The sequence below is a fragment of the Actinia tenebrosa genome, unplaced genomic scaffold (assembly GCF_029948245.1).
Source record: "Actinia tenebrosa isolate PJP-AT-01 unplaced genomic scaffold, QUT_ActTen_1.0 PGA_scaffold4__44_contigs__length_22323623, whole genome shotgun sequence".
NCBI lineage: Eukaryota > Metazoa > Cnidaria > Anthozoa > Actiniaria > Actiniidae > Actinia > Actinia tenebrosa.
In genome coordinates, this window is record NW_028292581.1 from 19,118,517 (window position 1) to 19,144,970 (window position 26,454).

Genomic DNA, 26,454 nt, shown 5'->3' on the forward strand with positions numbered 1-26,454 from the left:
TGCCTGGCTAATATTCCTACCTGCCTGGCTGTCTGATATTCCTACCTGCCTGGCTGATATTCCTACCTGCCTGGCTGATATTCCTACCTGCCTGGCTGATATTCCTACCTGCCTGGCTGATATTCCTACCTGCCTGGCTGATATTCCTACCTGCCTGGCTGATATTCCTACCTACCTTAGCTTGCTGATGTTCCTGCCAGATGTCTAGTTGACCATGAATTCAAATATAAAAGCATAAGTCCTCCCTATTTTTTAAGAATTGGTTCAAAATACTCAATAAATAAAAAAAACATCGTGTAAACATCCAAATTTTATTTATTTTATTATTTTCAAAATCATCAATATAACAGAATATTAAATAGTACTACTAATGGAGGGTTCATAATTTATGTACAGGGGGTCTCTGATGATTTTGTGCGGTGCCATGATTTTTTAGTGGTCGGGTTGTTGTGATGGAATGGGGATATGGCAAATTTCCTCAAAAGTAGATCAAGGTACAAGAGAGCCATTTTGTTTTAAGGACCAACCACTCATAAAACCAGGGTTGGTATTGTACCATGGTTTGCTTCTTATTGGGGGGTGGGAGGGGGGGGGGGGGGGAATTTCCAAAAAAATTGGGGAAAACATAATGGTAGCCCCTATGTACATAAATTAAGCATCCTTCCTAATACTAAGGCAATATGCATCAAATTAGCTCACAAGGCACTCTGGCAAACCGAATACTGCAGAAATATAGCAGTGAAATTATAGGGACTATCCGAAAAAAACAAACTTTGTTATTTTCATCTGTTGAAATACTTACATTGTCATAATATGATGAAAGTTGAAAAATTGTCAGATAAAGTTTTAGAGGTGCCGAAAAAAGCCTAAGTACTTGGTTTCCCATCATGCTTTGTGCTAAGGACTCATGTCCGTGCACGTACATTGGCTATTGTTGGATGTCGTCTAGTCAGGCAAGAAGGGCCTTGTTACATGAAATGAAACTTTCAGCTGAAACTTGCGTGCAATGACGTTGCGAGATAAGTTTCAAGTGAAGTTTCAAGTGGGTGTTACACGGCGTAATTTTGTCCTGAAACTTCTTCGCGAAACAAGTTTCAGTTACACGAGTAGAAAGCAGTTCTACTTTTCGTACAACTTTATCGCGACGAAAGTTTCACCAAGGCTAAATTGCACCGTGTAACATCTCCTTGAAATATGTCTCACAATACTGTTGCACACAATTTTAGGCTAAAAGTTCAATGTGTAACAGGGCCTTAATGCTCCTACAAAATAATCCTGGATCCACACCAGAATAAGGATAAATCTTCACATATAAGTGCAAGACGAATTTGTCTTGTACTCAAATAAGAATTACAAGGCATTACAACAAAAACTGATTATATATAATAAAAGCTTCAAATACAAGAGCTGAATGTAAAGAAAACTACAATAGTCCCTTTGCAGCTCAGTAATCACGTGCTGAGAGCAAATGAATGAACATCTTGATTCCCATGGGTGAAATATACTGCTAAGCAAAAAACTTTCTACATACTGTTTTCGAGAGATCGTAATAAAACTACATTTCGTAGCACACTGGTTGCACATCGTTTCATTCAGTTCTTTACAAGTAGCTAAAAAGAATCAATTTAAAATTAGATAAAAATTTTGCTCACCAGTACAGACACGTGAACGGTTAACTGCAAAGGACCTATCAGAAAACTATACGATAAAAATCAAACCACAAACTGTAGCTGTATGTACAATGATTATAAAACATGTTCTGATAACACTCTAGCTAGTCTGACATAACTCCATTCAATGTGTCTAAATATTAACCTTCAGTCAATCTCGTCTGAACAAGTTTGATTGTTGGAACAATAGACCTTTCCAGAATTCACTTGGATGATCACGAAACAATGGTTTAAAGTCGAGACTAAACTTGATTCTTTTATTCATCAAGTCCAACCTCAACTTGAAACCGTTGTTTTGTGATCAATCAAGCGAATTCGGGAAAAGTCTATTGATAGAATTATCTGGATGATGTAAGACTGTCCAGAGAAATGACTTCCATTACGAGAAAAATACCATGTTTCACTCTGAATAGCTGAAATACTGAAATTGAATGGGCTTTTTTCTTCGTTTTGTTGTTGTTATCTTTTTTTTTTTTTTTTTTTTTTCTTTTCTTTATCTTATATTAAGAAGTAAATAATAAAAAATAAAATAAGATACCCCTCCCCTCCCCTACTAAATCAACTATCAATGGTCCTTTAATACCAGTGTATTTTGTACAGTGATGTGTCTTGTATGTCCTACTGATTGATACCCCTCCCCTCCCCTACTAAATCAATTATATATCAATGATGGTCCTTTACAATACCAGTGTTCATACATGGTTGATAACAATCTTGTGTCTCTTGTGTTTCCGTGACGTTGGTACACACAGTACATGACAGTCATCAGCTAGTGAGAAAAAAAAACAAACCAACTACGATTACTTTTAGTAGGATGGTTTTTCATGCTGTGCTGGGTTTCGTTTGATCATATCTTCCGTGTGACTTTTAGGTACAACTTTTTAGTTAATTAACGTCATACTCGGGAGACAGGACTCCTATCAAAGGGGGGATGCTCGTCGCACCAGATCAGCGAATTAGTCCCCTCCTCTCCCCAACATCAGCGGTCTTTTATACTTCCTTAGCATTGACTAAATGACTCTAGTTTAGGCATGAATTAAAGACCCATTGTCACTTACCGTGATGCACCGCGGTCACAGATGAATTTTGTGGTCCATGAAATTCAAAGATTCATATATTGAATAATAACTTCATATTAAATCCTTTTCCAACATAGCACTAAGGCACAATAATGATTTTTTTACATTCTTTTACAGCTTTAGGGACTATTTAAGAGTTTATTCAAAAGGTTGGAATTGTTTTTTCAGTGGTGAACACGATTCAAAATGTAAACAAATTGTTATGCATCACGGTAAGTGGCAATGGGTCTTTAATGAATTAATTAAACCTGCTGTTTTTTTACTTATCCCGCGAAATATTGTGACGTTCTGTCAACAATCTTGTAGTATTGACTCTTGTAGTAACGAAAAGAGCCGGTGCTACGTCTGAGCCTTGATAACGCACCGCAGCAAAAGAATAACGGTTTCAGTGGCGAGACGAGAGTCTTGGAGGTCGAATTAAGGTGGGTGCATTTTAGGACATTTTTTTATCATTGACAATTGATTACGATTACGATACCTTCAAAATCAAATTCTCGCTGCATATTGAAAAACAATTATTAGTTAAAGAAAATAAAGAAAGTATTCATCAAATAATAATTTTTTTGGTAAAACACTAAATATATTATTTGCCTGCCTAAATTGACAAAATGGATCATGATATGAAAACCCTTAAATAAAGGTATCAATGAATTAAAACATCTTACCTTTTACTTGTTCATAGCATACTTGATTTCTTCTACTGTATGAACCCATCCATGAGCGGTCACAACCTTGTACACTTCCATCACAAGATGAGGGAAATACTCCAGAAACACAAAGTCTTCCAGTAACATCTTCCTGATTGCTTTTGGTCGTGTGCCTTCAGAGACATGAGCGTAAGCATTTCGCACAAACCGCACTAATTCTACTACAGAGTGAGTATCGTAAGACTTTCTCTTGCTGGACGTCATTTCAGCAAAGATATCAGGCATGTCCTTATACCTTGGGTCATTCCACACTCCATGCTCAACTATGGTACTAAAGCTCTTCTCCAAGTCGGTCTCCACAGCAGATAGACAAGTTGATCTTCCCGCAAGTGGGTATTCAAACACTGTCTGGTTTCCGACAGCAACAAGAACATCGACTTTTTTCTCACTCGACCAGAATATTGGATGATCCAAAGCTTTTCCTGCCGTTGGTCGATCGTTTTTATCAATATCAAGCATGTTCTTCATTAGGTGAGTAGCTTCTGGAGAAAGACAGTCATCCCATCCTTCTATTCTCCCATTTGTCATGTTGGTTTCTATTTCATGAAGCATTTGACTATTGTTCTTAGAATATGGGTGTTTTTGTACTGACAGGATGTAATAAAGAACAAGTCCACATGAAAACATGTCGGATGCCTTCGAATGATCCCGAATATCCACCAACACTTCTGGAGCCATCCAACACCTCGTTCCTGCATTAGTACCATACACTGTGGTTGCGCTATTATCAATGCGACGGCTGAGACCAAAGTCTGCAATTTTCAGACGAAGATGAGGATGTGTTTTGTAAAGAATGTTCCCTGGCTTCAGGTCGCGATGAATAATATTCTGCTCATGAAGAAACGTCAACCCCTTGACTACATCTTGACAAAGGTGAGTACTTTTTGTGACGTCAAATGTGGAACCATCAGTAAGGTACTCGTCAAGATTTCCTTCCATCAGTTCTAAAACAATGTATGAGAACTTTTCCTCTTCGAAGAAATACAAATAACGAACAATTTGTTCGCAGTCTGCAAGCGCTGTGAGATTTGTAATCTCTCGTTTGTCTTCTGGTCGCTGCATACGTAATTTCTCAATGCGCTTGACGGCCACTTCTCTGCCATCCTTTTCATTGATTCCAACAAAGACAAGTCCAAACGATCCAATTCCTACGTGTTCGTTATGACACCAAAATTCCTCATGGATCAAATCGCACTCTTGTCGCCTAGCAACTTTGGCCAATTTTACTTCGTATTTCTTTGACGTAGAAGTCCATGGAATGAGTACAGACACTGGGTCGATATCTAAGGGTTCGGTGAGGAGTTCTTTAAGAGCATCAGAAGAGTCTGCCATGTCCAAGCAAGAATTGCCATCAGCTCCATACAATCGAAGGATCTTAATGATTTCACAATGGACAGACGAGTGTTCAATCTTTGCTTGTATTGAAAAGATTGATGGGTCCATTCTTCTTTTCTTTGATGTAGGTTGCCAATCATCATCTCCTTCTTCATTAGATGAAGACGGATACTTCCCTTTTGCATTGTTATCATCCAATACGCTACTTTGTAGCATATTTCTACAGCAAAGACGAAGTGGTTCCGACGCATTTGTGGGACCTTTCCTTGCCTTCAAAATATCGAGGACAATAATGCTTTTCCAATTCGTTCGTGTTGATTCGTCTTTACAGATGGCATTCAAAAGACCAACTGCAAATGTCTCGGACTGAGTGTATTTCCGGTCACAAGCCACGTCGATCAAAGCTTTGGCAAGAACAAACTCATTGTGTCTAATGAGAATATTCAAAACTGACTCACCCTCTTTTTCGCCTGTCCATGGATCAAGCCCCTTGTCAATGGCAGTTTCCCAAAAGGATTTTGGATCTGCTAAGTTTGAAACATCTGGGTAAAGACGATTCTGATAATGACCATCATATAGCACCTTTTTCTTAGACGCGGCAGCAAGAGGTGATGTTTCTGATGAATCGACAACGTTAGTCTTTGCTCCAGCATCAAGCAACAGCTTCACAGCTATCCAGGTCTTGCATAAATGTAAAGGGGTTTGATCGGCACTATTTCTGACATTCAGTTTTACTCCACATCTTACGAGGTAGTTTAACAATGTTTGTAAGAATTTGTCAAATGTGAGATCTTTAGTAACATTACTGGTATAGTCTTGAGGTGATGGTAATTCTAGTGATGCCCAAAGGTGCAGTGGTGAGTTGAGATCAGCATCAGGTATGTTAATACTCTGTGTTTTTGCTACTTTTGCAGATGAAAATAATTGTAAAAGCTTTATTGCTTCATGCATGACATCTTGTCTTACCGTGTTATCACTTAAGCAAAGTCCTTGCTGGAAAAGCTCTAGTATTAAATGAAAAACAGTTTTTCCACTTCGAGACCTTTCTTCAATGCTAGATCCGTGTTTTGACAAAACTTTACAGACTTCAACCAATGCTTGAATCGCAGAAGATGTAGTTTGATTATCTCTTAACCGGGTTAGTATGTTTTGAGACAAACAAAACAGAAGAGGTGTTTGATTCTCATGATTTCTCAAGTTTAATTGTACACCAAAGTTCTCCAGCTGAAGACAAATCTCCTTCACGATCTTTTGAGGCACACCAATCAACGGTAAACAAGTCGCATAGTGAAGGGCTGTATTACCATATGAATCAACACTATTAGGATCGGCACCTAACTCAACCAATAATCGTAAAGCTTCTGGTACTTTTTCTCCATTTGTACATTTTCCATTTACCAGCCTAATCAAAGATTCCACTTCCCAATGATTATCAATAAACTGACTAGCTTGTTTCAGGGCTTTAGTAATATGAATTTGACTACAACATCTAAAGGGCATATCTCTCTTCTGCTCTAACTTTGACCTTTCTAGGAACATCAAAGAAAACTTACAGAAAACCATATTTAAAATTGCTTTAGCAAATGTTATTTTCTGTACTCCACATTCTTCAAGCAATTGGAAAAAGTCCCCAGGGATATCTTGTGCACGAAAGTATTTAATATCATCTTTGAATAAATGTCTTTCAACGAAAAAGTCCAAAATGTTGCAATTACAGTTATCCTTCAAATGAATGAATTGTTTTTGTCCCTTTTCAACAAGAATACGAGCTGAATTTGGACAGTCGAGAGCGTAAAACAATGTTGTTCTCCCATAAACATCACGCACATTGACGAATGCACCACCATCATCAATCAATGCACGAACAACACTCTCGTTGTTACTTTGTTGGACAGCATAGCACAAAGGAGTTCTGTCTTCTTCATCAGTTATATTGACATCAGCACCAGCATCAATCAATGCACGAACCACGCTTTCGTTGTTACTTTGTTGAACAGCATAACACAAAACAGTTTTACCATCATGATGAGTTTTGTTGACATCAGCACCAGCATCAATCAATGCACGAACCACATTTTCGTTGTTTCTTTGTTGGACAGCATGAAACAGAGCAGTTTTACCATCTTCACCTGTTATGTTTACATCAGCGCCAGCATCAATCAATGCACGAACCACACCCTCGTTATTTTTTCGTTGGACAGCATAAAGCAAAGGAGTTTTACCATCCTCATCAGTATTGTTGACATCAGCAGCAGCATCAATCAATGCACGTACTACACTCTCGTTGTTACTTTGTTGGACAGCATAAAACAAAGCAGTTTGGCCATCGTCATCAGTATTGTTGACATCAGCACCAGCATCAATTAATGCACGAACCACGCTCTCATTGTTACTTGTTCTCACAGCGTAAAGCAAAGCCGTTTGACCACCATTATCAATGATGTTCACATTAGCACCAGCACCAATCAATGCACGAACCACACTCTCGTTGTTACTTTGTTGGACAGCATCAAACAAAGCAGTTTGCTCATCACCACGAGTCATGTTGACATCGGCACTAGCATTAATCAATGCTCGAACCACACTCTCGTTGTTACTTTGTTGGACAGCAAAAAACAAAGCAGTTTTACCATCCTCATCAGTATTGTTGACATCAGCAGCAGCATCAATCAATGCACGTACTACACTCTCGTTGTTACTTCGTTGGACAGCATAACACAAAGCAGCTCTGTCTTCTGAATCAGTAATATTAACATCAGTACCAGCATCAATCAATGCACGAACCACACTCTCGTTCCTATGTTGGACAGCATAAAACAAAGCAGTTCTGTCTTCCTCATCAGTTATATTGATATCAGTACCAGCATCAATCAATGCACGAGCCACACTCTCGTTGTTACTTACATGGACAGCAAAAAACAAAGCAGTTTGGCCATAGTTATCAGTTTTGTTGACATCAGCACCAGCATCAATCAATGAACGGACTACAATCTCGTTGTTACTTTGTTGCACAGCATAAATCAAAGCAGTTTTCTCTCTATATTTATCAGTTATGTTGACATCAGCACCAGCATCAATCAGTGCACGAACCACACTCTCGTTGTTACTTTGTTGGACAGCATCAAACAAAGCAGTTTGCTCATCACCACGAGTTATGTTGACATCAGCACCAGCATCAATCAATGCACGGACTACACTCTCGTTGTTACTTTGTTGGACAGCATGAAACAAAGCAGTTTGGCCATCGTCATCAGTATTGTTGACATCAGCACCAGCATCAATCAATGCACGGACTACACTCTCGTTGTTACTCTGTTGGACAGCATGAAACGAAACAGTTTTACCATCATATTGAGTGTTGTTGACATCAGCACCAGCATCAATCAGTGCACGAACCGCACTATCATTGTTACTTCGTTGGACAGCATGAAACAAAGCAGTTGTGTCTTCTATATCAGTTATATTGACTTCAGCACCAGCATCAATCAATGCTCTAATCTCGTTCTCGTCTCTTTGCATTACGGTATGATACAACAGATCAGACTGTTCAGTACTGTTTTCAGTAGTCATCCTCTTATGTCAGAAGGCTTCATGACCAACTGTAATATACTGTGAAAAAAAATTTTTTTTTAAGTGCAATAAAAAGATTTCGGCCTGTACAATCGATAAATTCTTGTATTAATCGATAGCAATCGATAATTATTTAAAAAGTTGTGAGTATAGTCAATGATTATCGATTTTTGAAATATCGTTTATTTATTGTTATCAATTTTATATCAATTCTAATCGTTTTCGTTTAGTTGCATTTGCATTACAGGAATAGATAAATAGGAGGGTAATTTTTTTTCCGGTCTGGTATCCTAGAAGTTGTATCCTAAAATTTAAAAATTAGATGATAAAATAAAAAATGAATAAGTTGTTTACCGTCTTGCTCTCTGTCTTGAAAACGGACCTCGGCTTAACGGCCTCGGTGCGTACATTGAAGACCTCGGGCACAGGTTTTCCCTATCCGGACCTCCTGGCCGGTAAATAACACACACACACACACACACACACACACACACACACACACACACACACACACACACACACACACACACACACACACACACAAACACAAATATACACATGTGCAGTTTATGTGCAAATATACACATGTGCAGTTTTCATTGATTTAGAGAAAGCATTCGATACTGTTGACCATTCCATTCTCATGAAAAAACTTTATATTTATGGCGTGAGAGGATGCGTCCATAATTGGTTTAAGAGCGACTTTCTGTAAGAGTCGACCAAACATCGGCACAAGTCGAAAAATCGATTTCGCTCATATTTGGTTTTTAGATAGCCCTTAGTGTAAAATAAATCGAGGTGTTGTTAGTTTTGAAAAAAAAAAATTTTTTTCCCACGAAATTTACGAAAATAGATTTCGCCCAAATGCAGGGGGAAAATGACCGACGAGGTCAAGGAATTTAGTACAAAAATAAGCGCATCCTACAGCTAAACTACTTAACAATTTTTTCGGTTGGTACTTTTTACCGAAGGAATAGGTATTCCTCTTGCTTTTCGTTGTATTTATTCTAGAATATTTGGCGATTTAAGATTCGAAATAATTTTTCTACCGTGTACACTTTTTCCAAAGTTTAAAAATGCAAATTAAGGCCTTAAAATACTGCTTATAAAAACTATGTGCGGAGATACCAAATTATTCAAAACCTACACCCAAATGATTATCTAATGTATTTCTATCAGATTCAAAAGAAAAATCTCTGGGCAAATCATTTTTAGCTTTCCGTTGAGGTCTTTTTACTATCTCTATTTCGCGATATTTCAACCGTAAACAGCTTGTTGCGTTACCTCCACCGACGTGACCATAATTTTAATTGCAATCATTCCATCGCTGAATTTTGCTAAAACTAGGGGATCAAACCAAGAAAAAGACATCATAGTAATATCCAACACATTTCAATTGCGAAATATTAACATATTTTATCACATACTTTTTTAACTCATTCTATTGCGTGACACAAAGCATGCTTTGTCAGTAAAATGAACACGCAGATAAAAATCGAACAATAAAACTTTCAAACTAAATATATCAGTAAACTAACTTTATTTTATTTAGCAGCTCTTTCATTGGATTTTCAAAATATGGTTTTACTAATCCAGTAGCATTTAATAATAGCAATTTCCTTCAATAAACATTGTTTTGATAATGCATGAAACTAACATTGAGTTGACTGCCGTAATGATTAAAATCACGTGCCATCTTTCCATGAGAAAATTTTGCAATAACTGTATAAACATGGAAGTGGTTTGTTCGTTTAGTTCTATAGTTGGAGGTCCGTGTAGCTATGATCGAAGAGACAGAAATAAGTCAGTCGAGTCAGTTACCCGTCAAACGCAAGAAGCTATATCAGGCAAGCTCGAACAACTAGGCAAGTCCTGTTCCTGCTCTTGAGATAAAGCTGGTATAGATGAAATTGCTTCTCGGCTTCTAGTGAAGAAGATATATGAAAATTGCATTCTGACGAAAATACGCACATTGTTGTAGTTAGTCCTCCTACGTATTACTTTTGACATTTGGTAAATAACGCTAACTTGATAAAAGTATCCTATATTCAATAACAAATACCAATACCCCAAAGGAGGGTTTGGCATTGATTATTTTTTTAAATCTTTTTCCTTGTTGTGTCATCGTGTTGAATAATTAAAGTAATCTTTCACACCAACCCAGGCATCCATCTCTCTCGCTGAAGTACTTCCCGCTAACTTCGACCGAGAAGTACTGGAGCAATATAAATCTAGAGATAAAGAAAAAATTCCCACTTTATCCCACTTCAAAAATGTTCTTAAATACAACAGAAAAATAGAGCATAAAATGGCCGAGTCAAAAGGTATTCTTGTAAAGCATAATAGTAAATGTAGTAAAATATCTCTAGCATTAGAATGAAGCGTCTGAATGGCTAGGGGCAGCATAGTGTTGTTTTTTTTTTGTTTTGTTTTTTTTTGTTTTGTTTTATATATATATGTATGTGTGTATGTATGTATATATATATGTTTGTATGTGTGTATGTATATATGTATATATATATATATGTATGTGTGTGTATGTATATATGTTTGTATGTATGTATATATATATGTATATATGTGTATGTGTGTGTGTGTATATGTGTATATGTATGTATGTATATATATATGTATATATTATATTTTTGTATAAGGCATTAAAATAGTTTTACGATTAAAAAACGTATGTTATAAAAAGTGCTAAAAGGTAAAAATGATAGAAAGCATTCCGTTCTTTTGTTTTATAGTTTGACTCTTTGTCTCCATTTGTAAGACTAGGTTTCACAGGCCTTTTCAAGTAAAATCATTTTATCTATAATAAATTGTGTAGAGTAAATTAAACAAAATAGAACCATAGCTATGTGGAGGAGGTCGGTGTATGTAAAAAAATAGAATCATAGTTATTTATAGTTATGTGGAGGAGGTCGGTGTATGTAAAAAAAAAAAAAAGAAAAAGAAAAAAAGAACCATAGTTAATTATAGTTATGTGGAGGAGGTCGGGGTATGTAAAAAAAAAAAAAATAGAACCATAGTTATTTATAGTTATGTGGTTAAGTAGGAGATAAAGAAAAATTGTAACTTTTTAATATTCATTAAAAAAAAAAAAAAAAAAGTACTGGAGCAAGTCTAAGATCTATATTAATTATTATTTCAGAGATAAATGTATACACTTATTTCAATAAAGTTAGTCACCAAAAACCTAGAAAGCTGGGATCACTGATATGAGCATCATGGGAAACTTTTCATATCAAGGAAGCATATATATACAAAGCTTTTTTGATACAAACTGCAGCTCGATGATGCTCAGAAGAGAAGAGAAGTCCATGAACAGTTATCAAGCGGTTGAACGTGTAAAATGAATCTACCCATAATCCTTGTCGGCCTCAGCTTTATAGCTTTTCGGGTGACTAACTTTTTCGAAATAAGTGTATAAACTTTTTATAGACAGACAAACATATTTTATTTGGCGTTTTGTACATAGTTGCACATCAACTTAGTTCCAAATAAGTTAGAGTGTTCACACTAAATCCGTGAAACAAATACTAATTTTTAGCACTAAATAGTGATAATTAAACAATAGAAAACAAAGGATTCTGTATGAAATAGTACTAATTAGTACTATTTAATGTTCACGGTTTTAGTGCGTGCACTCTACGAGTATATACGTATGTTTATGTATGCGCATAATATCTATATTCACATATTCCACACATACACGTTATACGTACATATATATTCTGTATATATAAATGTTCATATAATTGATTCGATAAAATGCGTTACTAATCCCAATCATCTTTATGCAATATTATAAAAGTATTGATTTTTATTTGTTTTGTTGTTTTTGTTATATAAGGCTGCGTTCATAATGTATGGCAGAGGGGGGGGAGGGGTGGCAGGTAGAAGTTTGAAATGTCCAGAATAATTCTCAACATCCCCCTTAAAGTTATGCAAAAAAAATACGGTTCCCCCTAAGCAAGGCTTGTAGCTTCTTTCAAAAATTGTGCATCCCCTCCTTTTTCCTACCAAAATTTTCCCGATCCCCCCTCAATTTCACCTGCCCCCCCCCCCCCCCCCCCCCCACCCCCCCTCCCTCCTTTGTCCGATGAAAAAAACACACAACACAGTGTTTATTCATTCAATTTGGAGACAAAAGAGCTAAATGATAAATAGATAGATATAACTAGCTAAAAACTAGTGTGAGCTGCGTCGGTGTTTCTAATGAAACAGAATGATGAAAAGGTAAATTATACACCGTGAAAAGATGAAAAAACTTACTAAAAGTAAAAGTTTTTTCATCTTTTCACGGTGTATAATTTACCTTTTCATCTTTACTAAATGATAAATAGCTTAGGCGAGAAATGAAAAATGACTTAATCCATAAACAATAGAGGTTATGTTATTGATGCTGCCGAGAGTCCCGCGGACAGCTGCAAGTACTTCGAGAATCCCGCTCAACCCAGGCGCAAAGACCACACATTTTTCTAACTTTAAAAACCTCAAGTAAAATTTCAACGGGTAGTCCGTGTAAAGGGTGCAAAATGTTCTTTAGACATTAAAGTTTGTTTTGCACCTTTTGGCCATCGACCAACTCACTTGGAAAACAAAGTATTTCAACATCAAGATGTATGACCTCTATGTTTCCATACTTAAATGTTTAAAAAGTCCTTCTTTTTCTTGTTAAAATCCTCAAAAAAAGTTTTATCGTTTAATTTTTTTGATTTTACCCAACGACAAGATGATATCTCTACTTTCATTTGCACCCTTTGGCCATGTAAAAAACTTAAGAAGAAGATACAAAATTATTGGTTTTCAGAGTCTACTTGAGCCATTTTTAGCCATTTCTCTTGTAATTTTACTCTGTAAACGAGTCACAGTCAAGTGAACATGATTTGAACCGCGCGCCAAAACAATAGAAATGTCCCGGATGTGTCCGCCTATTCTGTGCCATGCATTATGACGCAGCCTAATTTAAGTTATTTACACGAGCGAATTTCGCTGGTTGGCAACACGCACCATTTTTATGATGTTAATATATGTTGAATGTTTGGAAATGTTCTGCATCTAAATGAGGACAGTTCAGCTGTTTCAAAGTTACGCTGAAGATCTTGTGAAAGCATATATCAATCGCAAAAATGTGAGATTGGAACAGGTTTAGTTCACATACTTTTTACCGACAAAGCATGCTTTGTGTCACGCAATAGAATGAGTTAAAAAAGTATGTGATAAAATTTGTCAATATATCTCAATTGAAATGTGTTGAATATTACTATGATGTCTTTTTCTTGGTTTGATCCCCTAGTTTTAGCAAAATTCAGCGATGGAATGATTGCAATTAAAATTATGGTCACGTCGGTGGAGGTAACGCAACAAGCTGTTTACGGTTGAAATATCGCGAAATAGAGATAGTAAAAAGACCTCAACGGAAAGCTAAAAATGATTTGCCCAGAGATTTTTCTTTTGAATCTGATAGAAATACATTAGATAATCATTTGGGTGTAGGTTTTGAATAATTTGGTATCTCCGCACATAGTTTTTATAAGCAGTATTTTAAGGCCTTAATTTGCATTTTTAAACTTTGGAAAAAGTGTACACGGTAGAAAAATTATTTCGAATCTTAAATCGCCAAATATTCTAGAATAAATACAACGAAAAGCAAGAGGAATACCTATTCCTTCGGTAAAAAGTACCAACCGAAAAAATTGTTAAGTAGTTTAGCTGTAGGATGCGCTTATTTTTGTACTAAATTCCTTGACCTCGTCGGTCATTTTCCCCCTGCATTTGGGCGAAATCTATTTTCGTAAATTTCGTGGGAAAAAAATTTTTTTTTTCAAAACTAACAACACCTCGATTTATTTTACACTAAGGGCTATCTAAAAACCAAATATGAGCGAAATCGATTTTTTGACTTGTGCCATGAAAATTCGATTTTGGTCGATCCTTACAGACAGTCGCTCTTAAGTCTTACTTGTCTGAGAGAACTCAAACGATCGGTAAACAATAAACAGCGAGCGACTTTCCGTAGCCCGTTGGCAAGTTTACGAACACTTTTCCCTTTTCAAAGACTGCTTTGATGGAATCTTGTTGCTCTTAAAAAATATTTTCTTTTTCAAACTGATTCTTTACTTCTAGAAACGCTCTAGCTAGTCCAAAGATCCTCATCAAAAGAATACGCCATTTTGAAAACTAGGACGCTTTGCTCGTTCACATTCGGTTTGATAGTGTTATCCAATGGAAGTTCAGGTTAGAATGAGCTTGTCTAACAGCCAATCAGAATCTATTATATATAATAGCGCAATTTGCGGGGGTCTAGAATAATCTTTCTGGCGATGTTTCGCAAACGGTATTTAAGAAGAAAATTCCGGATGTGACGCAGGCTACAAAATGTAGGCTATCAAATCAAATACTCGAAAATATTTCAATAATTCAAATAAAATTCTAATATTCCGATCCGATCCGACTTCCATACCTGCCTCGCCTAACTAAAGAGAAAAGCAAGCAAGCAGCAGGAAATCAAAACGAAGGTCCAAAAGTGTCCAACATCAAACAACAGTGGCTGATAGATCGTTGACAAGTGAAGTCAAGAATAAATCGAAAACTATTAAAGCTAAAAAGTCGTTTTTCGATTATTCTTTGCTATTAATAAATTCCAATTTGAAAATTAGTTTTGGAAAATGATAGCTTATTGTGCATTCTCTCGCAAAATATAAAAACCTAAAAATCGATGTTGGGGTACCCTGATACCTTAAACAAGATCTCAGGTCTTTTTATCTCAATTCAAAGGTTCAACTTGCGATAAATCCGTCATATACCAGTTAATCCCTATTCTTTTCAAAATATTTTCGTTTATTTGTAGTCTTACCGTCGTGATAGAAGTGCTTCTTTGTACTTGTCTTGGCCTTGCAATGTTGTTGTAAGGGCACTTCCGCCTTCGTTATTCGATGTAGCACATTGCAGTCACATATTGATCGTCTGATACCACTTGAACATCACTGTTCCTATCAAAAAGATTGTACTAAGACAAGAATACAGTAGGTCTAGGCACGTTCAAGGTGAAAAATTGAAGAGATTTGAAGAAAAACTTGAGCTTACAAAGCGTTTTTCAATCCATCTTCGAAATGTGCTGAGTTGCAAATGTGGAAATAAATAAACAGGTATCCTAATATCTTGATATCAAAATCACTGTTAGGTTTTTACGATCATTTGGTTTTTGTCTGACAAGTAAGGCAGGTATGTTTATCGATCTAGTTCCTTGTACATCTTTTGATTATTATTCAAAAACGTATTTATTTTTTCACAAGAAAGACTTTTTTCTTTTTTATTCTAGTAAAGCGATAGAGGCAATGAACCATGGATAGACGTGTCGTTTTGATCTCTGCAAATTTTCTTATTTTACTGTTACCTGCGACCGTGATTCTTGAATACTACATTTCCATGTTGGGTATAAGTGCTAATTCAAATGAGGGAAACCAATATTTCATCGAAGTTCTCGATAATTGCAGCAAAAATTCACGGATTATATCTACGACAAGAAAATGCAAATGCATGAACGAAAAGTCGCCTACCTTATTTTCACAATTCTACTGCAATGTTTAATATACTCGCCTCTGGTGATGTATATCCAAATCCAGGACCCGTTTTGGATTCCACAGACAAGCCTAAGCCGTAATACCCTGCATTGAAGTGTCCAAAATGTCTCAAGGCAGTACAGCGAAATCATAAACGTCTAAAATGGAGTTGGAGTTACGAACTAAGAAGATATGAATCTCATTATATTCCATCCATCAGTCTTTCTACGCATCGTTGATCTTCAATGGAAACCTATTCTAAAAATGTCAACAATCTGATACCTGTTGCGCTTCTTGGTGCTCCATAGAAAACTCAGCTTTCCAGTAATTTTGCTATCTTGAATGCAAGATCTATTGTCAGAAAATCCACTCAAATATGTGACCTTGTCATTTCTAGCCATCAAGACATTCTGGCCTTAACTGAAACTTGGCTAAATGGAACAGACCAAGATAATCATTGCATAGCTGATATCCATAACATCCTTCCACATTATATTTTTCACCACGCCCCAAGAAAGAATCGTAAAGGTGATGGAGTTGCTCTGGTCATTCGAGATGGCTTCACCGTGTTAAAGAACACCCCTATGGCCACTAGTTCATTCGAATCTCCATCTCTCACAGGAATTATATGTTTCACCTAGTCATTATTTATCGTCCTCCGCTGAGCAAACCCCCAATAGCAACTGTTTATTGCACGAATTTTCATCACTTCTAGAAGATCTTACATTATCAAGACAACCAGTTATTATAGCCGGCGACTTTAACTATCCTGTTGATGATCCTACGAATCATGAGGCATCTCTTTATCTGAATTTTCTGGAATAACTGAATTGATACAAAATGTTACTGGTCACACACACCGTGGTGGCCAAACGCTGGACTTAATCCTATCGCGTGAAGAGGATAATATTGTCTCACATGTTCATATCCTGTCATCTGATAATACTAGTACTGTAGACCATAGTCTTATCACCTGCAAACTGAGCTGTTCTAAACCATCACTTTCTAAACTACGTGTCAAGCACAGAAATTGTAGTCTCCAACTACATGAATTGATGGTTTTCACGGCGGCCATGTTGGAGGAACTTAACTTGTGTTTTGTTATTTAATTCTCTTGAGAATGGTTGAAAACCATCAACAGTCGAGCCTTTGTAATCATTCACTCCACCATGATTATGATTATGATTTATGATTTATATAGCGCCCTTTAATATGTGGATATAATCAAAGGCGCTTTTACATGGAGTTGTGAATGACAGATTGCTTTATGCAATTTACAAGCATGAGAGATGGTTAGTAGGAAGTGTAGGCACTGAGGGTGGTCACTGCCAGGGTTTCTTTTCACGTCCTCAGTGGTTCTTTTATGTCCCCCATTTTTACTGTAGGTTAGGAAGGGTTAGGAGACAGGGCCTACGGTTTAAAGTCCTTGTCCGAGAAGACTTGAAGATCTAAACATTTGCAGATATTATTACAAAGGCAGCACCTTCTCCTCAGTTATTTTAAGACCCTGAGTGTTGGTCCGGCCGAGGCTTGAACCACGACCGCACAACAGACCGACGCTCTTACCAACTGAGCTAACCGGGTGGCGGTTATTTATTAATTCCGGTTTGACAATTACTCCACAATTACACAGAAGATTGTACGATTCGCTACAACAAACAATTTAACAAATAATGACCTCCTTATAAAGGGACAAATTCAATAAAAAAAAAGGAAAAAGAAAACTACTTACAAGTTAATGATGCACGCGCGACTGATTCTTGATGTAAAGTATTTATGGCACCTGCGGGGCCTATGGTCTGCGGAATTCTTAATCTTACAGAAATATCAATATATGGTGAAAGATCTTGAAAAATCCACTTTAATCACTGTTGTATTTCTAACTCGGATTCAACCGGATTTAATTGGAAATGATTTAACACACAGAACGTTGCTCCAACTTTTAATGGCGTCCTCTCTTACTACACAGGGATCCCAATATTACAATATCTACCACAGGTATCCCAGACACTACAATCACAGTTCCACATTCTGATGTCGCTCAATTAACAACACAATAAAATCAAATATTATCTTCTATTTTTGATGAACACGCGCCTGAAAAGGGAAGATTGGTTACTCTACGACCACACTCCCCTTGGCATAATGATGACCTGCGTCAAGCTAAACAAGATAAAAGTCGCCAATGAAAGAAAATATCTGTTAGCTGGTCTTCATATCCATAAGGAAATATACTTAGATGCCTGTAAACGTTAAAATGAAATAATTATATCTACGAAGTCAAATTACTTCAAGACAATGATCACTTCTTATGACCAAGCGCAACTTTTTAGGATGATATCTCAGATGTTTCTTTCAAAGAAAGCTACTCTTCTCCCAAAACACGACTCATTGGGATTTCTGGTTGAGGATTTTACAATACCAAAATAATAATTATAATAATAATAATTTAATCACTTATTGTGCGCGCATTCCATACAATGATCATGCGCGCATTACAATAATAATATAATATAATATATATAACTATACAACTATTTACAAATAAGATGAATATATATATATTGATGAATACTAAAAAACTATCAAAATGCTAATTTAAAAAGGTGGGTTTTAAGATGGCGCTTTAACAAACTAACATCTTTAATGGCGCGAAGGTGTGCGGGAAGTGCATTCCAGAGAACGGGTGCCGCCACAGCAAATGACCTGTCCCCCAATGTTTTCCTGTTCTTGCGATTAAATGGGACAAGTGATAAACCTTTACTATATCTTAAGTTATAACTCCCCTTATCCTTTATGTTGATAAGCTCAGATATGTGATCAGGTGCGATACCATTAATAGCTTTGAAAACAAATAGCAAGATCTTAAATTGCGTACGTTCTTTCACTGGTAGCCAGTGTAGATCAACTAATAGTGGTGTAATGTGACAATAACGCGGTGCGCAACAAATAAGTCTCGCGGCAGCGTTAAAAACGCGCTGTATTTTATTAAGCTGGCACGCTGGAAGACCATACAATAGTCCATTGCAGTAATCAAGACGTGATGTTATAAAAGCATGAATAAGCGTAATAGCATCATCTTAAGAACTTGCGTATTCGACTTACATTATGTAGATGTTAGAAAGCTGCGCCGCAAGTCTTGTTTATATGAGCAGACATACTTAGCGTTGAATCAAACCACGCGCCTAAGTTTCTTACGCACGATTTAGAATTGACTACTTCATTACCTACAGTAATACGGTCGATGTTAACTTTTGAAAGTTGCTGTTTAGTTCCAATTAATAGAAACTCTGTCTTATCCTCGTTAACTTTAAATGATCGTTAGCCATCCAGGTACGAAGGTCATCGATGCAACTACGCTGACGATTCCCAGCTTTATGTGATGATGAATCCTTCAGATAGATCATCTGCCCTCGAAAGGTAATAAAGATTATGTGTTAATGAAGTTATCAACTGGACTAGCTGTGGTGTATTTGTGTTTTATTATGTACGATCGTCATATATAATTACATGTCAATCAATGCAAATCTAACATTTCCTCCCTTCTTAGTTATGAATCACTGTGATAGAAAAAATAACTCAATAATAATGTCTCTGAATGTTCATATCTCTTATGACTGTCCTAATATTGTTCATACATATAACGTTTTGGTGGGCTTCTGTGCCTTGTTGGGTATCGATGTCCTTTGCCTTGTCCTTCTTGCGTCATGTTGCTCTTAGCGGGGGTAACTTTCTTGCTTGTCTGGGTTGTGCTGACTGATGGCTGTTCTACTGCTGATGGGCAGACATCTTCTGTTGGTCTTGGTTAAGGGTCGCTTTGATTTTCATCATGCTTCCTTTCTTGGATTTGGTCTGTGTGCCTTCTCCAATAACTTCCAGCTTCTGTTTTGACTTCATACATCAATGGTCCTAGTTGTGTGTTGATGGTTCCATTAACCCACTTGTCTTGTCCTCTGTAGTCTCGAACTGTCACTGGCTGTCCATCATCAAACAAGCGTATAGGTGTTTTCTTCTCAAGTGCTTTCTTCATTTGTTTCTTCTGCACTGTGCTTTTTATATCTGGCTTCATCAAATCCAGACGTGAACGTATGTTTCGACCAAGGAACATTTTGGCTGGTGTTTCGTTAGTGGTAGCATGAGGTGTGTTGCGGTACATCAGTAGGAAATTTGCTATCTTCTTGTTTAAAGAGGCTGATTCTGATTTCATTGCCTTCATACTCTGTTTGAAGGTTTGCACGAATCTTTCTGCTTGTCCATTCGTTGGAGGATAGAACGGTGCTGATCTAAAATGGTGAATCCCATTGCTCTTCATGAATGTTTGAAATTCCTCTGACGTGAATTGCGGTCCGTTGTCAGAAACGAGCTGCTGTGGTACGCCGTTTCTTGCGAATACTGAGCGTAGTACCTCAATAGTGCTTGTTGCTGTGATCTTGTTCATTGGAAACACCTCTGGCCATTTAGAGTGTGCGTCGACTATAATCAAAAACTGTTTGTTCATAAATGGTCCAGCAAAATCGATATGGATGCGTTCCCAAGGTGAACTTGGCCATTCCCAGGGGTGGATGGGTACCTTTGTTGGGTTGTTTCGTACTTTGTTACAACCAGAGCAGGTTTTGGTTATCTGTTCAATTTCGGAGTCGATTCCTGGCCACCAGATGTGACTTCTAGCGAGGGCTTTCATTTTCACTACGCCTAGGTGAGTTGAATGGATGACCTCCAATACTTGTTTCCTTAGGGTGTCTGGAATGATTACTCGTATTCCCCACATGAGACATCCCTGATACGTTGTGATTTCATCTCGACGATTGTAGTACGCCAGTAGTAACTTGTCGTCTGGCTTAGTTGACCATCCAGACATGGTCTGTTCATAGACTCTACTTAAGATCTTGTCCCTTGTTGTCTCTCGCCTGATTGTTGCGCTTGTCACTGGTAACTGTTCAAACTGACTTAAGTGAAAAATGTCAACAGCTTCTTCCTTTTGATCCTCTGGGGTTACTTCGAACGGTAGTCTTGAAAGGGCGTCAGCGTTAGTGTGTCGCTTAGTGTTCCTATACTCTATGTCGTAAGTATAGCCTGATAGAAACATAGCGTATCGCTGTAGTCTTGTAGCTGTGGTCACTGGTATGCCTTTGGTTGGGCTGAAGATGGTTACTAGTGGTTGATGATCCGTAACCAACGTAAACTGTCTTCCGTAAAGGTAGGTGTGGAATCGTTTGATTCCAAAGATGATTGCTAATGCTTCTTTGTCAATTTGAGAGTAGTTTTTCTCTGCTTTCGTTAAGGTGCGAGAAGCGAATGCTATTGGTCTTTCTTGTCCATCGATGATATGGGACAGAACTGCGCCGACTCCATATGGTGACGCGTCGCATGCTAAGCGGATAGGCTTCTTGGAATCATGATGACACAATACCAAATCTGACGTGACCATCTCTTTTACCTTCTCGAAGGCTTTGTCACATGCTTTCGTCCACTGCCATGCTTTACCTTGTTCCAGTAGCTGGTGGAGTGGTCTCATTACCGAGGCTAGGTCTGGTAGAAATCTGTGGTAATAATTTACGAGGCCAATGAATGCGCGAAGCTGAGTGACATTCTTTGGTGCTGGAGTATCACGCACTGCTTTAATCTTTTCCTCTGTCTTGTGTATGCCGTGCTTGTCTATCTTGTGTCCACAGTATTCGATCTTATCTTGGAAGAACTGGCATTTGTCTAGGTTGACCTTGAGCTGGTACTGTTGCAGATGGCTCAACACACTATCCAGATTGTTAAAATGTTCGGTATTGTCCTTACCAGTTATTATCATGTCATCTAGGATGCATTGGACTGATGGTATTCCTTGCAGAATCTGTTCCATAGTCCTCTGCCATATTGCTGGTGCAGAAGCGATTCCAAACAACATCCGGTTGAACTGGTATAGACCCTTGTGCGTATTCACAGTTAAATACTTCTTTGAGTTTTCTTCCATCTCCATGTGTAGGTAGGCTTGCCTCAAATCGATCTTTGTGAACTTTTCTCCATCTGCTAACGATGCGAACACATCTTCTATCCTGGGTAACGGGTACTGGTCCACTGCAAGCTGGGGATTAACTGTGAGCTTAAAGTCTCCGCAGATTCTTACTCTTCCGTTTTTCTTGAGTACGGGAACTATGGGTGTGGCCCATTCGCTTGTTTCCACTTTGGATATTATTCCCATTTTCTCTAGCTCGTCTAATTCTCGCTCCACCTTTGGTCTCAAGGCATATGGTAGTTGTCTGGCTTTCAGAAATACTGGTTGCGGTTCCTCTTTGAACTTTAATGTCGCCTTGATGTCCTTCACTTTCCCAATTCCTTCTTCAAAGACTGTTGGATATTTGTTTAAGATATTGTCTAGTGCGTTGTTGGTACTTGCAGGTTCCTTATTCAGTGTTAACACGTTGTTTATCTCTTTCCATTCTAACTGTATCGCTGCTAACCAATCTTGGCCAAACAGTGCTGCTGTGCCTCTCTCGACTAGATATAATTCGAGGTTTTTCTCTTGATTGTTGTACTTTACCTTGACGCGTGTGATTCCTAACGGATGAATTTTCTCTCCTGAGTAGGTTTTTAAAACAACTTTTGTGGGCTCAATTTTAGCCTTGCCGACTTGCTTCTCAAATTCATCTTTAGACATAACTGAAACTGCTGATCCTGTGTCAAGCTCCATTGATACTTTCTTCCCATTAATATTTAATGGTAGTTGAATAGGCTTAGTTTTCTTCTCTTTTATCGAATTAATGTCTAAGCTTCCTACGGGAAGTTCATTGTCGCTGTCCGACTCGTCTTCGCTATCGGCATTGTTATCGAGGGCGTGTACATTCCGGCGTGTATGGCGGCGTGTTTGTTGTCTGCGTTTAGCTAAACATGCTTTCTCGATATGTCTTTTCTTCTTGCAAAAATAACATGTAGCTTCTTTATGTTTACATGAATTAGATGAATGACCTGGTTTATCACATCTAAAACACGTATTATCTCTTGGTTTAAGCTGATTTTCGGTTGGTTTTCTAGGCTTTGCTTTAGCTATCTTGTTTACACCAACTTCTTTGTGCTTACCTTGTAATTCAATGGCGTCTTTCGCGGCCATTTCCATTGCTACGGATATTGCGATAGCTTTTTCCAGTGGTAACGTAGATTCTGAAATCAATCTTTTCTGTATTCCGGTATTACGGATTCCACATACTAATCTATCTCTGAGTGTGTCGTTCAGGTTATCGAAGTTGCAGTGAATCGCCAACTTCCTTAGTTGTGCTACATAGTCGTTTATAGTTTCTCCTTCGTCTTGCATTCTTGTATGAAATCGGAAACGTTGAGTGATTACAGACGGTTTAGGCGATAGTTGTCTCTCCAAAAGGTGTACGATGGTATTATACTCAAGCTCAGAAGGCTTTTCTGGAGCTGCTAAATTCCGTAAGAGATTATAAGTTTTACTTCCAAGTAGCGTAAGAAGCGCGGGAACTTTCTTCTCTGTTTTGATCTCGTTGACTGTAAAATATTGTTCCAAACGCTCGATGTAGGCACTCCATGTTTCTGTAGCTTCGTCGAATGGTTCTATTCTTCCAATAAAGGCCATTTTTGTTTGTGAAAACCAAGGAAATCTCACATTATTTCAAGAAGAAGTCCTCCGAATTTTTACAATGTGGCCATCCTCGTCGCCAGTAATTGTGGTGTATTTGTGTTTTATTATGTACGATCGTCATATATAATTACATGTCAATCAATGCAAATCTAACACTAGCTATGCTAAACAGCTGATTTCTATTGTGTTTCTCTCATGAATTATTAATGAGTGTGTTAAGGTAATTCCCTTGTTTTGCACTGCGCATTTTTCTGCGCATGCAACTAAAAGCATGGAACTAACAAAGTTTAGGCATTTTTCTTTCGGAAACTAAATAAGAAACATGTTTAAAACTAATTTTCACTTTTTCTTATTTTTTTGAGCAGAGAAATTGCGATTTTTATCTGACTTGCCCCAGTATCCACTCGGAAAAGTGTCAGTTTTGGACTATCTTGAGATGCTTTTTCAAGATAAATCAAAAACGAGAATGGTGACCCCCATCTTTTATTTCAGATTTTTGATAAATGCGATGCTCGTCATTATATATCAAAATATGAAGGAAAGTTTATTGGACAGATTTTGAAATATTTTGATGGGAATAGTTGACATGTGCAATTTTTGGATGTTCGTAGAGGCGCACGTACCTGCATTTTTCACTAATAGTTCAAGAATCATAGTCATCCAATGACTTTGATCGATTTGATAGTATAGATTATCTAGTAAACTTCGAGTTATAAGTACGTGTTTTGTTTTGATAAAAGTACTTTTAACTGTGAATAAAAGTTTTTGATTACAGCGTCCGGTTGCTACCGCATTTCACTATAAAACCCATAAATTGACATATTTGGAGAGCACTGGCGAAAAAACGAGAATGGTGACCCCATCTTTTTATTGCAGTTTTTAAATGTCCATAACATAATTAATGTCTATGCAAAGTTTCAGGACAAAGTTATTGGCAAAATTTCTTTCAAGGGAATTACCTTAAGGCCATACATAAATATCGTGTGTGTATAAGAAAGGGTTGGGGAAAATCATTAGCACCACAAAAAATATCAATAAAAGGTTGAAACTGTACGTGCTGACGTTTCTGGCAATCGTTGGAGTAAAAAAAAGATTGCGTTAACCTTATTTTCTGTAAATAATATGTTCTATATAAATAAAACTTGATATACAAATAGCGTATAGTTAGAACTGTTTACGAATCATTCGAAGTACTCTTTAGAGTTGGAATATCCTTATGATGGCAAAACCCCTAAATTATTTAAAGAAAAAAAGAAATAAAAATATAGTGAACACAATCACAGGGAGACCAATTTAGATTAAAGTGAACGGAGAAAATAAAAGCGGAAAAATTAAAAAAGTTAATTGCTTTTTCAGAAATTCGAGATCAAGATAATGTCCTCCGTAATGCGAAAGAGGAAAAAAAAAACATTAAAAATGCAAACCAAAAAGAAATGTCTGGTGGTGGGTCGGGTCGTGGCTGGTGGTGGGTCGTGGGTCGTGTACACGTTACAAAAATTCTTTGCGGGAGAGTAGCAAGGTCGAAATTCGCTCTCGCCCGAGTCCTACGCATGTAAGAACCTTGACATAACATGGCAAAACAATTTCTGCGAGCGAAAATTTCACTCATAGAAATCTTGGAGGAAGAGACAAAAGAGTTTTATATAAATGAGTCCCCCATATCAGGGATCATTTTGATCAAGTTTTTTGTGGAGCTCGAGGATTAAAAGACGATCAAATCGTGGTTTAAAGTGTGTTGTTTTTTCAAATATGGCGACTGTAGTTTCTTCCCTTGTCAGAATATATAAACAAGATCAACATCAGATACCATACGGAAATTAAATAGGAAAATAAAGCCTCGCGCGAAAAAAATGTTATAGTGCATTTTCTAATGTGTTTTTTCTTCTCTTTCGCATTACGGAGGACGTTATCTTGATCTCGAATTTCTGAAAAAGCAATTTACTTTTTTAATTTTTCCGCTTTTATTTTCACCATTCAATTTCATCTAAATTGGGCTCCCTGTGAAAACAATCAACTACCTTTTTTAGTCAATCGCTCAAAAGAGTAAAGAAACAAAATGTATAAGGCTCTCGCGAAAATCTCGTGACTCTAAAACCCTTCAACCGTGTAGCTCAACATTTCTCTAATTTCCTTCTTTCTTTGCTTTCCTTCAGCTTTAATATTTGTAACACATTCACTTACCAGTTTTACTGTGATGGGAATAAAGAGTTAATAACCTTTGATCGCAGTTTTCAGCAACTTTTCGTCAGAAGGTAAAAATCAACAGATCGTGTTCTATTTCTTGTTGTTTTCAAGCATCACACCGCTGGCTTTCCTGACCGACGTAATAAACCACAGGCATCCCTCTTTAGAGCCTTGTTTACGTCGAACGATGTTCCTACCTGCCTGGCTGGGTACAGCTTACTATCGGTTCCACCCCCAGGGGAACTCAGTGCAATTAATTATATCGTTTGACATAAACAGGGTCTACAAATTTGAGTTTTTGTTGTTGTTGTTGTTTTTTTTTTTTTTGTCATAAACAGGGTACCCCTTTCAGAATCCCAGCGGATGACCCCTATCCAAATCCTGGCGGAGTACCCCCCCCCCCCGGAGTTCCACCACTTCACACCGTTCCTTTAAATATTTGGATACGCGGATACACAGTGAAGAACATCACTCCTCACCCTTTAGTTATAAAGACCACGTATCCATTTCAACATATCACTCGTTCTTTAAAAGTTAACATTCCGCATATGTCTTCAGAGGGAGGGGTGGTATTCTTCACTGTGCATCCATGCATCCAATCAAACATAAATTGGAACGCTCATAAAGTGCGGGGTATTCGATAGTTACTCCGCCTACCTGCCTGGCTAATATTTCTACCTGCCTGGCTGATATTCCTACCTACCTTAGCATGCTGATGTTCCTGCCAGATGTCAGATGTCAGATGTCATACAA

The 26,454-nt window shown here is 37.5% G+C and overlaps 2 protein-coding genes across 7 annotated transcripts in view; both read right to left on the reverse strand.

Moving 5' to 3' along the window:
- The window catches only part of LOC116289770 (procathepsin L-like), a 101,323-nt gene that overhangs the window by 61,266 nt on the left and 13,603 nt on the right, over window positions 1-26,454 (reverse strand). The window lies entirely within an intron of this gene.
- LOC116288687 (uncharacterized) lies at window positions 298-16,120 on the reverse strand. 6 transcript variants are annotated; one of them, XR_016121086.1, is made up of 5 exons: window positions 15,927-16,120; window positions 15,224-15,359; window positions 3,415-8,400; window positions 2,357-2,439; window positions 298-1,610 (listed from the first exon to the last, which is right to left on the reverse strand). XR_016121086.1 is itself a non-coding variant. In XM_089036482.1 (5 exons), the coding sequence occupies exon 4, from the start codon at window positions 8,359-8,361 to the stop codon at window positions 3,418-3,420; it is 4,944 nt and encodes a 1,647-aa protein (XP_088892608.1). In that variant the 5' UTR covers window positions 8,362-8,400; window positions 15,224-15,359; window positions 15,764-15,883; window positions 15,967-16,120; the 3' UTR covers window positions 298-2,439; window positions 3,415-3,417. The 6 variants fall into 6 exon arrangements, 5 of the variants coding, with proteins under 5 accessions (XP_088892608.1, XP_088892611.1, XP_088892609.1 ...); XM_089036482.1 differs by adding an exon at window positions 15,764-15,883 and having other exon boundaries at window positions 298-2,439; window positions 15,967-16,120; XM_089036485.1 differs by having other exon boundaries at window positions 298-2,439; window positions 15,224-15,353; window positions 15,967-16,120.

Excerpts from the sequence above, each read along its gene's own strand:
- LOC116288687 (XM_089036485.1), bottom strand. The coding sequence starts at position 8,361 with ATGACTACTGAAAACAGTACTGAACAGTCTGATCTGTTGTATCATACC.